General features: G+C 35.3%; 1 protein-coding gene across 1 annotated transcript in view; it reads left to right on the top strand.

Annotated features, from left to right (window-relative positions):
* Nucleotides 1–15,305, top strand: part of TTC29 (tetratricopeptide repeat domain 29) — a 126,385-nt gene that overhangs the window by 15,243 nt on the left and 95,837 nt on the right. The window contains exon 4 of the mRNA XM_034064461.1: nt 5,540–5,763. Coding sequence (XP_033920352.1) covers nt 5,540–5,763 — 224 coding nt within the window. The remainder of the gene's footprint in view (nt 1–5,539; nt 5,764–15,305) is intronic.

Here is a 15,305-nt window from a genome sequence, read left to right on the forward strand (position 1 = left end):
TTTCAAATTAGCTATGTACCTATAACTTTGGTGGATTGCAGCCCAAACACATGACATCTAGATTTCAACAGTGTGAGTACATGGGTATGTTTGTAATCCGAATCGTAACATTGCTGAATGCAATAGTCAAATCTTCAGCTTCCAAATTTACCAGGTATTGCCATAATTGCTTTTGGGTTCAGCAATGCCCTGCAGAACTCTGAACTGTATTTCAGATATGGGTCACTAACAGGGTTGGGTTTTGACTGTCCAACTATAACTAAATAATAATTCCTCTTTCAGTTCTTAGGCAGAGCAACCTGAAGGTGCAAGCTCTTACAGCATGCTTGGCTTTTTAGTGTTTTGTGTATAGTTTGTGGGGTTTTTTTGTTTTTTTTTTATTTAATGCCCATATTTTTTAAATTTTAGTGAGGAAATTCTGGTCTCCCCTTGTTTATGCTGTTTGTTTGCACATAAATTAAGCACAAAGTAGAAAAGTATTCACATACTGATTTAATTTTAATTTTTTTTAGATTTCTAGACAGGAGATGTGAGGGGGAAAATAGTAAAATGTATTTGTTTGAACAAACCTAAGCAAAAATGTCTTGATTATTTTTCATAATTTTGTGAGCCTTCTCCGAGACATTTATATCAGCCATTGATTTACTAACTGCAGAAGGAAATTCCAAATGGATGAAGCCTGTTTGAATACAGTTTTTAAACATTATAATAATTCATAATTATTTTACATGGGAAGTACATTTTAATATTTCATATACTATCATTGTTTAATCTGTGCCATTTTGTGTTTTACAAAATGGAAGTGCTATAGTACACTTGTGTTGTAATCAGCTGGCATTAACCTATAGTAGTAATTAAATCCTATAAATGTAAAGATATGAACCCTGATACTAAAAAAAAAACCACAAAAAAACCCCAAACCAACCACATAAAAACCCCCCAACCAACCAACCAAAACACACCAAAAAAAAACTCCTGTCATCTGAAAATAGTAGACTTTTCCACTTATTTTGCATGTCTGTAATTGACCACACCAGACAGGAGGCACAGAGAATTAAAATAATGATGAATAAATCTGTTATGCTATACTGACTGTTTTGAATTTTTCCGACACCAGTACCTGCCTCTTGGTCTCTTAATTTCTTTTTTCTTTTCTCTCTTTCAGTGTGAAGTGTAGAATGCCAATAGCCTTGCTGTGCAGGATTTTAAGTTAAAGGGAATGTAGTATAGTACTGTCCTGATCACCTGGCTTTGCTTAACTGTCTTGTAAAAGTACAATGCTAAAAGATAGGAAGGTACTTGAGATTGTGACAACAGTGTAATTTCATTAGCCTCGCTGAAGGTTATTATTTATGATTTTTGCATGGGTAAAGACAGATTAGAATCAGATTTCCATGGTTCCTCAGCATGATTCCAGATAATTTTAGAATAGCAATGATAATAAATAAAAAGAAATCCATATAAGAAAATCATATAAGTAGCTATGTAGTTTAAGAAAAGTATGCTTGTAGGAATACTAGGTACAGTTTAAGCACAGTGTTAACAATAGCAAGCAGTGCCTTTTCAAGCTTGCAGATCCACATTCAATAAATAGCTTCTTCCACCCATGTGATATACTACATGAAATCCTTATCTACAGCATGGCATCACCAAAATGACAATTTCAACTCTTGGTGGTTGTTTTTTTGGTGCTAAAAATTATTCTGATCCCTCACCCCCATGACACACATGCAGAAGGGTATAGATTTCTTTCAGCACCTCATGCATAAAATGTCACATTGCAGTAACTGCTGGTATAAGATAAATGCATAATACCTTACCAGAGCTACTAAGTGGACCTCATTTATGTTTAACCCAGTCTGATTAAATAAACACGCAACAACATGTGCACAATTTCAGTAATGACAGAGGTAACTGTACAGAGAACAGTGGATTCTCAGCACTGTTTATGTTTAAGTATTATAGTTTTCATCTGTTGAATTTCATGGATGGAAAAAAAAAGAAACAAATCTGCTTAAAATTAAAAACAGATTAATTGGTATCTTTGTTTTTACCAAAAATGCACATATATGCTGCATATTTCATTAAAAATTAACCTGTTTTCAAAAAAATCCATCTGAAACATTTTTTTTCCTGGCATGCCCATGTGATCATTCGAAAGGGAAAGAGGACTTTAGGTTTATATTCACCTCATGCTTCAGTTTTAACATTAAACCCAGCCAACATGACAGCTGCCTGCTCTTTCCAGTTCGACCGGTTGAGCTCCTTACAAGCAGCGTTTGTGTGGCTGTGGCACTGTTCTTCAGCAGCCCGGCATAAGGCAAACCGGAGCCTTCGCAGAGCAGGGAGAGCACCGTGCTGTCCCTGCGCGCTGCCGGAGGCGCTGCGCTTCCGCGTTTCACCCGCGCGGTCCCTTCCTTTGTTCTGCGGCCGTGCCCCGCCGCACTGACAGCTCCGGGATTAACATGTCCTGGGTGCAGTTTTCCGGATTTCCAGTAGATGCCCCCAGAGACCATTAAACCTCTTGAACGGCTGCAAACGAATGAAAGGCCAGTCTTTTTTCATTTTCCTTGTTGAAGTAACATCATTGTTCAAAGGAAGCCTAAACTCGGCGTGAGCGCCATGCAGAAAAACAAATTTACCTGCTTAACATTATTAGGTAGGAAGGTTCAAAAGGTTTAGCGTAAACTTCTTCATTAATGTAGTAGAAACATGCTGTTAACTGTTGGATTTTGTAAAATAATGTACCTTTAATTAGATATCAGGTTTTTAAACTGATATTAGAAATAAGGTGATATTCGGTTACATTAAACATGAAATGCTCTATTTAAACTCACATTTTATATGCTGCATAACAGCATAAAAAAAACAGTATGAAAAGGATTTTAAGGGTTGATTTATAGTTTATCTCAAGATATCATGAAAAGTTTACTTTTATCACCTACATTGCTCCTTCTGTTCAAAAGCACTGTTTGGTGGGTAAAAAAAGGGCGCTGGCATTTTCATCTGTAACCACTTCAATAACTGAATAAATTTCAGAATTCGTTGCAGTGTCAGGCTCTCTTAGGTGTCAAATACCATTCATCCACATAATATCATTCATTTCTAGCCCTATTTTATTGTTTGTGTGTGATCAGTCACTTGTGGCTGATATATTGTAGAAGTTTAAGAAAACAATAGTATTATTTTGTGCTTCGTGTATTTTCTGGTTTTAAGAATAACAGAGAGATAACTTTATGACTAAAATTTGAATGGTTGTACAATAGATAGCAGCTTCATTGCTTGTGAGCTAAAATCAGTTATCTTTGCCTAAGGAAAAAAACATGAGCTGTGCTGTATGATTACTGCAGCATTATTTCACTTTATTAATTAGGATAGGATTTCTTAAAAGAATATTGACACTCATTTTTAAAACTTACCTATTTTATTGTATGTTTGCTCTCCTGAACTAGTTTGCTAATAATGCTGTCTGGTGGAGAAAATATGCTTTGACTCCAAGCAAACAACATCAGTATATGGGAAATAATGTTACATGCACGTGGTCTTCCTGTTTATACAAGTATAAGTACTATGCTCAGTGACTATGCAGCAAATGTTAAAAATCAACTGAATGACATTTTGTTTAGTTACTGTAAAGATCTTTTTGCAGTATTTTCTTGTTTACTTCTGATACATCTAATGATCTAATGCAGGCACACATACACACATATAAAGATCACATTATAGGAATAAATATGCCTGTGTCTGCTCTGCAAGTTGTTATTTCACTGCTCTGAGTTGTATTACTGTTGGATTCAGTTCTAGGCCTTTGGAAGTTTACAGTAATTTTTACCCATATTCTTCAATTATTTTTAGTTAGAATTTTAAAACAGAAAGCAGAAAGCATTCAATATATGCTAGAGAATATATTGTATGGTATTAACATAATGTCTTTACCATATTTTTAAGCTATATACTGTGCATCTGATTTATGACAAATATAGCATATACTGGCAAATTAAAATGTACATTTTTAAAGATATCATTTACTTTTCTTAACATTTACTTCTCTTAACATTTACATTTACTTGTTGCAAATATTTTCTGGTACAAAATAGTTACATCTTTTCTCATGTCTGTATGAGCAATGCATGTTTTTCAATCTCAAAACCCACCTATTTATTTATTAAAGATAAAATCAGTACTGTCTAGTCTAAATTATATCAGGCTTTTGTAGTACTTTTGTGTTCAGTTTTGAAACTAAAATACAAAAAAAAAAAACCATGAAGGATTACCGTGCATCTATGGAGTAAGCAACAGATTTCATTTTAATCATATTAAATGTGAACTTATGCTGATTATTTACTTCTTACATCTTATATTATTTTTTATTTTATTCACATCTAGTTAAGAAGTTTTTTACATCATTTCCCTCTTACTAGCATTGTTAAAGAACTGCAGTAGCTATTTTTGGCTAGAGGTATTAGTCTCATTAGGCTATTGTTTAGCATGAGGTCATCTGAATTTATTACATACACTATAAATCCCAGTTTTCAGAATTTCATATTTATTTGAAAGCTGCTGAGAATCTGAAGTTAGTGGATTTTAATCTAAAAAGATAGTCTTGAAAACAGTTTGGAGACTTAATGGAATATAAAAAATAGAACTAACACTTCTGGGTCCTTGCCATTTTATTGGGACAAAGTTTTGTTTCCTCACACTAGATTCCTACTACTACAAACCTTTACATCTGTACTTTAGTGTTACAGGCAGTCCCATTGGACTCATAGTTTTCTCCAGGATGGGACACAATGATTGTTTCATGCCATATAAAAGAAATATTTTGATTATTCCCATAAGTAATACCCCAAAAAATGTATTACCTCTTGAGAATATCTGATTTCACAACTTTTTGATATGCATATCTTATCAGTGTTTATGAATGAGACAACTTTGATATAAATTCATCATTGCATCATTAAATTAGGGAGAAATTATCAAAAGTTTACATCAGTAAGCCAGTCCCAGGTGAAGTTACATGCTAAACAGAAGCAAAATAATACCTAATGATTATGTTTCTGGCATAGCATTTGTCTGACATTTTAAACCAACCCATCATGTCCTACAGCAAAACTATTTAACATATACATCGTTTTGACATGTGGAATGTGCCTCATTTTTCCCTGTGCACTGTTTTAAAACAAAATAAAAGTTCATTGTGTTTTCATGAACTAATATAAACATGGGGAGGGGGATCTCCCATCAGTTATCCTTTTTTACCAATATCAGCTAAAGAACACCAGTATATTTTTAATATGTTTTCAATATATATATATATTGGTATTTATTCATTACTGGCATATTTACTTCCCTATGGTATGACATTTGTAATCGTATTTTAGCAGAATGCTTTTTGAGCAGGGGATAAAAATACCCCTTCCCTGCTGCTGGACTGCAGAGGTCTCTTCTTGAAAGCTGTTTTAGTTATCTGTACTTATTTGGTAAGGCAGAGAACAGAATATGGGTTTAAAGGCTTAAAATCCATCTTTCTTATTCCCAGTAACAGGAATTCATACAAGAAGAACATCTGCATAGACATGCTGCGACAGGGTTATCACAAGTCCTTCTCCGAGCTCTTCGCTCTGATAGAGAAGTGGAATGCCTTGAGGGAGGCTGCAGGGCCTGGGTCAGCCATATGGCAGCAGAAGTCCCTGGAGGAGCAGCCTGATAAGCTGGATCAGCTTTACCACTTCCTGACCAGGGCTGAGGCAGCCCATCGAGCAGGTAAATGGGGGGATTGTGGGTAGCAGAGCAGCGGGAGCTGCAGCAGCAAATGCCTGGGGGAAGCTTCCAAATTGTTTCATGTATGAATTTGAAACGCTATTGCATCTTAGCACATTTCAGCCTTAGTCAACTAAGCTGTATTTATAGAATAAATGATTAGGAACTGCAGATATCAGGAGAGGTTTTGTGAAGGGAAAAAAAAAAAGGAAAACCATGTAGAGTGCATTATGATATCATCAGAAATGTTTGATGTATTTATAGCTTTGTTAAGATCTCGATTAATTTCCCATTGTTTTATTATTTATTGTTTTTCCTTCTCTATTGATTTGAGTAGCTGGGTTTGTATTAGAAAAATTTAATAGGTGGTATTCTGTTTCACACAGTAATAGTTTTATAAATCTGATTTTATTAAATATCCTGTCTGCTAACTGTGTTTGGATTTGTGACTGACTTAAAAAGGATTGTGAACATGTCAAATAAAATACAGCACACAGATGTAAAATGCCACCTGTGAATTACTAGATATTAGTGAAGACATAAGTCCAAATTACTGTATTTTCTCTATTGCCTACTATTTACTAAGCGGCCATATCTATCATTTCCTTTTACTATAAATAGTAATGTAACTTATTCTGTCTTTCTCCTTTGGAATAATTGTAGGGATAGAGGTGGATAAAACTCTAGCTGCAGTGCTGTTTGATGGCTGAGCTGATATCACTATAGTTGGCTTGTTTCAAGTTTTGATCATTATAAATATGAATACCTACAGTAAAATAATTTTAAAAGGGAACAGCAAAAAAACCCTTTCAGCACTTAAAAAAAAAAACCAAAAACAAAACAAAAAAAACCAACAAAAAAACCCTGCAAAGCATTCATTTTAAATGTTTATTCTATGTTTACTATGAAAGCCAAAAGTTGTTTTTCAATGTTAATTCACTGTAATTCTAGACAGGATGTCTAGCCATCCCATGACTGGAAGGAAGCTTCAGATTTGCATGAAATATATCTAAAACCTGAATGGAGACCCCTGTACCTTGCAGGAGTAAAAGAGAAAAGTTCTGCACTCAGACTGCCCTGACAGAAGCATACTACTGGCAGCAGGTTGTTCAAAAAGTAGTACATATGCCCTATTTTTGATGGACCTGCTTCCTGCAGCTGCTTAAGGAGATAATTTTGCCTTCCTTCAGTGCTACAGTGTTACAGACTGATGTGTGGCAACAGAGTTGGCAGACATGCAGCCAAAGTCTCAAGGCACTGTGGAGTTTCTGTCCCTAAGAAAGGCAGGGGCCATTTCCCTCACTGAATCCAGCAATTGTTGTTGCTGAGTTCCTGTAAGTCTTTCACCTCTTACAGAGACAAAATACTACCAATTGTCTGACTGATTGTATCTTGCATCTAGGAAAGAGTATCTCCTAGCTTTACCTGTTAAAGTTGACTAAAATGAAAGAACATTAAATGAGAACATATCTCCAGAGCTGGCAAGCATCTTTACTGAATTTTTAGATAAAGGTATATTTTTTTCACCTGTTTCAGTGCAAACCTTTGCACAAATCTCTTGTTTGCATTAAGTGAAGCTCAAGTCACCTGACATGTGAAGTGGTAGATGCTAATTCATATTGCAGGTGTTAGAGCTAGTAGCGCTGTGAAGATAACACAAATTACACAGCTCATCAAATACTAATTCAGTAGTTCTGCTAATCCAGTTACTCTCTGATTCTAATCAGATTGCTTGGGGCTCTGGCTTATGATCTCCTGACAACTCTAGTTGACACCATTTAAGAAGCATTCAGCATTTCACCTCAGCTGAAACTTAGCACGATGTAGCAGTCACAAGAGCAGATGACTTGTGTTCCCTCTTCAGCTGCCATAGTTCAAGCAAGGATGAAAGTATGATTTGAGGATGCAAACTGTAAGAATTTCAGTGTGTCTGCTATCACTAATATTAGGCTGAAAGAACCTTTCTCAGGCATGCTGTCCTGAGCTAGGAGTTGCGTGGAAGAAGGTATAAACTAGGAGGGAAAAAAAAAATCTTTGTGGCTTGTAAGGTTTTTGACAAATTTAAACTTCATGAGAGGATTGCTTTGTAACCTGAAGTGGTAAGTGGAAAGCAAAATTCCACTTACCTTGTCAGTAAATACTTTTCTTATTTGTTATTTCATTTTCTCACCTGGTATTCTTGCATCACAGAGTGTTTCTGTCTTAATTGTGAACATAACTTAGAGCTGCTGATTCTGTTTTAGAGTTTTATGGTTGTTACCATAGTGCACAGAGAAAGCTAGGTATTCATATACTTTCCATTTGCTGGTGGAATATGCCAATCTTCATTTTTTTTTGTAGTTTGCAGTTATAAGATACTGTAATGCTGGACATAAATTTTTTGCTTGAACAGGATCAGTGCCATCTGCCATGATGTGGAGGCTGGTATCAAAGAGGAATTACTTTCTTTACTGCTGGGCTTGAAAATAGTAACATATTGTTTATCAGTGTTAGATTGTACAGACTGTTTGCCTTTACATACACCAGTGAATGTTCTCTCTGTTTTCATTTTTAGTGGAACATTTTGATTGAATTTCAGATCATACAAGAGTCATCTTTTTTTTTTAATTGGTTATTACCAATATTATAGTGTGCAATGAAAATACCTTTCTTTTTTGTCCAGCTTAATCTCATTGTCATTGTATTTTAATACCTTCCAAGTATTTAAAAATAGACAGCTCGCATTAATCCTTGCAGCTTCTTGGAAAAATAGCTGACAGAGTTATTTTGAACTAGGTACAGCATTATCCCCAAACCAGTCGCAGATGGCAATACTTGACTGCATTCCTATTTGGTCCATTTTAATGTAAATACTGTAAATGTTTCTGACTTCAGAATTGAATAGTTTCTACTTATTCCCTGATCTTCCTTCATTATCCTGGACTAACCTCTTCTTTTACTAGTTCTAGTCTCAGCAGCTTAAAAAAAAAGAAATACAGTGAGACAGTCTAGCTGTTTAAATAAGTGTAGTAGGGGGTCTTTTACAGAAGAATGCAGGATAAATGCCAAAGCAACATACCTGCATAGCTTGGCTTTTGATGTATACAGTTATTTCTTGGCATGTGCATGGAACTGTTGGTTTGGTTTTGTTTGGGGTTTTATGTTTGAAGTTTTTTTTCAAAAAGAAAGTCATATTTTGAGGCTGTGAAATGGCCTCCCCGCTTGACTGACTGATTGAGCTGCTCAGAGTAATTTCACTTAAAGCTATAATTGTCCTTGAAAGGTATGATACACTGCTAGCAAGGTGTTGCTGCTATCTGTTTGAAAAGGCATAGCTCCCTAGCCTCTGCCCAGTACTGTTCTGCAAGTTAGCAGGAGGGAGAGTTTGAAGCCATTGTCCATCCCTGTCTGATATTAAGGATTGCTAACTTAATACCCTCTACCCTGTGAACAAATGATGACCATACCTTACAGTGGTGTACTAACTAGATGGAATATTTGTCTGTCTAAAACATGGACAAAATTTAACTCTATATGTCTGTGTATTTCAGTAGGTCACTGGGAAGATGTAGGAACAAAGACAATATGACTAAGAAATCTTTTATTTATATTTTGGATTTTTTTAACAGCACCCAGTGTAATGTGTGCCTGGAAGAACAGTGCGTTATAATGATAATCTTGTTCCTCAGATAAAAATATTTAAAAGTGAAATTAAAACCTCTAAGCTTGTATTTGTACATTTGTTCATTTTGCCATATGAATGTAACTGATACTTTAAATCACTACTTGGCTGTTATAATCTGTCTTATTGTTTTATAATGCATTGCTAATTTACTTGTTGGGTCTGTGGGCTCATCAGGCTAAGGCACTTAGTTCTTTGAATCATCTCATCAAAGTATGATGTAGCTACTTTTACTTAGTTCATTAACACTGAGCCTACTAGAAGAATGAATGATGTTATGCAGATTATACTGCAGAGCATCAATCATGTGGTTTAGGCTGAGGCCAGCCTCTCAATGATAGTGTACCAAATTTGATTTTTGTCAAATTAGAGGTCATCTGTCCCACTATTATTTCAGAAGGGCTTGGAAATTATTGCTCTTCATATTACATCTTAACTACATATTTAATATAGGTCTGAACCCTAACTGGATCCTTACCTAGGACTAGCTAAGGCCTTGAAGAACTGGTATGATCAGTGCTTGTTAGAGTGAGCTGCTTTACTTATACTGTACAAGAACAATTAAAGGAAGGGATGTCTCAGACATTGGCTCTACTTTACCAGAGCAGAGGAACAAAATCAGGGAAGGTGACACAGTTCAATAGCTGCAATGTGTATTGAGCAGTCAGCACTATAGCAACAGATCACTGTATTCATGGTGCCAAAACCAGTGCATGGAACCTATACCTGGGTATGAACATGCCTTCCAAAAGGCACTGCTAGTTAGTTGATCTCTGGGACAGCTGGTGGAGAGTAGGAGTTAAGACCTGGAAGCTGCTGCCATTCTCAGATTGCATCTGCTCATGACTCCTGACCCCATACAACCTTTGTGGTACGCTGTATGCTAAACACTGAATCTGTGTGGGTGCCGCAGGCTGCAGACCCTTGTTCTAGGGAATACCAAACATGCAGAATTAGAAGGAAGTGCTAACTTGCCTCTTTTTAACTCAATTCAGTGTAGAGAAAACTTTAGACAGTATGAGTTATCATTTGTTGTTGTTGTAAAAGATGACTTTTCATGAAGTTTATGAAGAAAGCATGAGTATTTGATATTTTTCCACTGGAAAATTTTTCTTTGTCTGAGGTACTTAAGGTTGAGAATGGAGTTTAGTATTTTACAGTAGAAAGCTTTTCTGTAAGATTTCACACTTATGCCTTAGGCTGGGCTAGAAACATTGCAATAACCATATTACCCATGCTATTTTGAAAAAAAAAAATGGAAAGAGGTCAAAAAGAAAGAACAAGGATGAGCATACCAAAACCTCTGCTAATATTTGCTTGGAAGAGGCATACTTTGGTTTGGTTTGGGTGGGTGAGGAAAGGAACACTCTTTTACATTCTGAGCAGATTTCTTATTCTTTTTCAGTTCTTATTCTTATTTCTTATTCTTATTCAGTTTTTATCACAGGGAAAAACACAGCAGTTGCTAAGGACCAGTGGAGGAGTTATTGTTTTTGTAATTATCTTACAAAAAGTGCAGTGATTCTGCCTAGGAAAGAAGCTTTATCGAAATATAACAAATTGTAGAACTACCATTGACTTCAGCAGAAGCAGCATTTCTTAGAAAAAATCTGTTGTGTGTTTTCATTGCAAAGTCTTGGAGTTCCACTTTAGCATCCAAGATTACCAGTTAAGTGCCTTATATCATTATCATTAGATATCTTTGCCCTAACTTGGCAAAATTACTTCCTGCCTGTTTCTTTAGTATCTCTGTATAGTTTGTACTTTCACTGAATATATTCCCCTTATGTAACCAGCAATATTGGAAGGGGTGTGCTCTTTGTACACTATGCCTCGTGATATATAGGAAACAGCAGGTCTGCCTGAAACTGAATGGTGTCAACATGCCAAACACATCAACATTTCTTTGTGTGTGAGTTTAGGTTATATATAAACTTTCTGGAAAGAAGAATGATTGGGTTGTCCTCAACCTGTAGATGTAGAAGCATGATTGTTAATGGCCTGATTTAAGAAACATATGTAAGGCATGAATTATCTACATAGTCAACTATTAACTATTTCTTTCTTTGATGTAAAAATGCAGGCTTAGTGAAAGTGGGTGTGTTCTTAAGCTTTTTTATGGGTCCTACTCTCAGTTTTCACTTATTTGGTGAAACAGGCTTCCAAAGGAAATGGTGGAATCCACCACTCCATTCCTGGAAGTGTTCAAAAACTGTGTAGATGAGGCCCTTGGCGACATGGTTTAGTGGTGCCCTTGGCAGTCCTGGGGTAAAAGTTGGACTAGATGATCTTAAAGGTCTTTTCAAGCCTAGTTTATTCTCTGATTCTATGATTATCCTGAACAAGCAAATGGGACTGATTCTTTGCTGTGTATGGATCCAGGTGGAACTAAAACTTCTTGCAGCACATACTCCATTGATATACATGCTTCTTTTCGAACCAGCAGTCTCCATTCTGGATCCTTCTGTATGTGGATTCTTCACAGCATCAGCTGTCTTGTTGCTAAGTCACTGGTATTGATCTCTTTGGCAAAAGAAAAATGGAATTTCCTGTATTAATGTTGTCTCATTCTGACATAAAAAAAAATGACTCCTAGTGACTTAATTGATCTTAGGCCACTCCTTTATATGTCTTCAATAATGAATGGTCAGTTATAATCAAATCATAATTGCTGAAAACAAGTAACTGAACTGGAAGACAAGTGTTAGCTGTTGAAAAGTTTCCATATGGCCTTCATCTGGCAGGAACAAATGACTAACTGGGGCTTTTTTTGAGTGGAAAATATTGAGCCATAAATGGATGTTGAAAAATTTCTTTCTGATATCTGTATTTCAAAAATAGGTAAAAGTTCTATTTTCCATTAACAACAACACTTCTCTTTTCAAGGACAATACCAGGATAGGATCACTTCATGATGTTGTTTTGATCTGTTCTCTAAAGACCGTTTTGTACTTCTTTTCCTTTCTTCCACTACCTCTTATCATGAAGGAGATCATGTACATGTGACAGCAGTTGTACTTACATCATAGTAGTATGGCTTGCAGATCTTCTATGTTTGTTTTCTCTCACCTTAGCTCTCTTGAGATTGTTAAACTCCACCTTGCTATCCCCATGCATTGCACTACTTAGTAGCTGTCTAGCTGAACACCACAAACATGCAAACCACTGAATGATCCTCTGTTCCATGCACAACTTTTCTTGCCTGAGGTCTCAGAAGATGCAATCAAAGATATTGTTCAGTGGTCTAATCTGGAGCTTTAGCTTGAGCATAGCAAGAGGAGATCCTACTTGACAGTTGAAATGCACTTGAAGAGATCCTGATGCAGAGTAGGAAATACTATATTGTTTAACATATGGAGTTTAATGTTTAAGTTCAATTTGAAGGTATTTTTTATTTTAAATAACAAAAAGATCTCACAAGATTTGATAGGGATACTTTCCTTTTGTGCATGCACACCCAATTTCAAAGTTGTTTTCCATTGCAAAAGTCAATAAAAATTAAATATTTTGTAAATTTCAGTTCAAACAAAAGGAAAGAAGTCCATTTTCTGTAATTTAAAATCTGTGACAGAAACATAAAAATATTAGAATATTAAAATAAATACTGCAACACAGCGTGACTTTCGTTTTCTGCTTAATTTTTGTGAAATATTACTGCCTTCAATTTGGTAATTCAGCATTGAAAAAAAATTTCTGTTGGATAATTCCTGATAAGATATGCTCTTAGCCCTGCTTCAGATCTTCAGTAAAGTCCAAAACTGCAAACTACCATGCCTCCTCACCATCTGCTCCATCAGGTTCTGTTTGCTCCATGTAGCTGCCAGTTCAGGTAGATGTTCATCTTTACAGTGTTCTTACAATCTTGTGACTTATATGTTCCATGAGACCTGAATTTAGCTTCCAGTGTTTTATGAAATGAATATCATTTTGGACATACTAATGGGATCAGCCTTTGAATTTTTATTCATGTGCTTTCTTAATTGTTTCTTGTTTAAAACCAGGCATTTTTCTTGCAGGAACCATTTTGCAATTGCTTGTGTGATTCAGACCTCTGTTTCTGTTCATTGGTATCACATTCCAGTGCCATCAGCCTCTGTCTGATAAGTGATGCAGATAATTTTTTATATGTATCAACAGATACATAATGATTACTTGTCAACATATATTCTGTTATCAGCTATAGAAAAATACAAAAAATCAGAGCTCAAAGACTTAATGACTGAACTAACTATGGGATATTTTATAGAAAAGAGTATTTACTTATTTTAATATATTTCTTCTCCTGGGGAGGTAAAAATACACTTTTACTAAGTCTGATGTGCTAGCTATATTGCTGTTGGAACAACCTTAATGAATTTCTTGATTTGTAAATCAGAGTTCAAATCCGGAAGACAATATGTCTTTTAAAAGTCTCTCTTTGGGGTTTATTTTATGACCAGCATATCTGGTCAGCCCATGTCCAAGACAATTACAGGGAAATGGTTGTCTTTGTGCACTTCTCATTGTTATTCACTGGCAGGATAGTCATCAGAGGGTCACATTAAAGTTCATTCAATCAAAGCTGTGGCAGTAGCAATAGTCCGCCTCAGGTCAATTCCCTCTCTTGGGATTTGTAGGGCACTACCTGAAGTTATTTGCGTAATTTTATGTAGCATTAGTGTCTTGATACTTTGTAGCAAAGATTTCAAAGGCAACAAATCTGCATCTAGTGTTCTACTCCAATGACAATCCAATTATCTTTCCTCTTACTGTGTTATTGTAACCATTTTTATGTATCCTCTGGTATCTTCTAAATTCATTTGCACTTAGCTGTAATCTACATATAATGTGTACTGTTATCTTTATGTTGGTTGTTATAATTAGGTTTTGTATTTCTCTGTTCATTTAGTTATTTGTTATGTACTTGTAAACATTGTTGGAACCTGTGCCTTTTACTTTTGAAATAATTTTTAAAAGCACTCCCTTCTGCTGCAATAGGTAAACCATAGCCAAGAAGTATCTGCTTTTCTTCAATGAAAGTAAAGGGATCTTAGGCAACCCATATCTATATCTAAATCAGTTAGTTTGGGTGAATCCCAACTGTGTCTTGGTTTTTTTAATCTATGCATATGTACAGATATGCTTAAATACACAGAGATTTATGTGTGCACATGCACACATAGATATACATATATTAAGGCCAAATCAGTTCTGTTACTTCCATTGCAGTATCATTTTCAGAGATTTTTATGAGGCTATTTTACCACAATATTCTTCATTTCTAATGCATGAATAAGTTTTATATGATGTACATTCCTGAATATTCTGCAGAAGAGGTACCTAAAAGGTACTTTTTCGCCCTGAAGGGGGAACAAAAACTTGAAAACTCACAGCCATGAAGAGTGTTCTGATCAGGAATATATGAAGTCTATATGTAGATAATTATTCCTCTCAAAGCCAAATTTCCAAACTTAAACTGATATTTTGGTATCAAACCTTAAATACAAATGAAAGCACGAGATTATAATCTAGATGTAATTTCTGGGATATTTCTATTTTGGGGATTCTAAAGATACTGTGAAACATTCTTATTTATTGGAAGAGGTGTTATTTAAAATACTAAAAATTGAAATGTATGTAACACAAACTGGTTCAAAATCATAATTTTATATATTTTGATGAGAATTATTAAAAAGTTAGAAACATGAGGTACTACTTCATGGAGGAAACCCTGTGAGAAAATAAATAGGACAGCAAAATAACAGCTAAAAAGTCTAAAGCAATGAAAAGTATTTTTTAGCATTAAAGAAGGTAAATTAACTTGTAAATCAAAAGACAAGGCCAGAGACTGTTTAAGAATGAGGAAAAAACGTTTCAGCTCAATTTCAGAAAAATAAGCATGGAA

Source organism: Melopsittacus undulatus, chromosome 7 (genome assembly GCF_012275295.1).
Source record: "Melopsittacus undulatus isolate bMelUnd1 chromosome 7, bMelUnd1.mat.Z, whole genome shotgun sequence".
Lineage (NCBI taxonomy): Eukaryota > Metazoa > Chordata > Aves > Psittaciformes > Psittaculidae > Melopsittacus > Melopsittacus undulatus.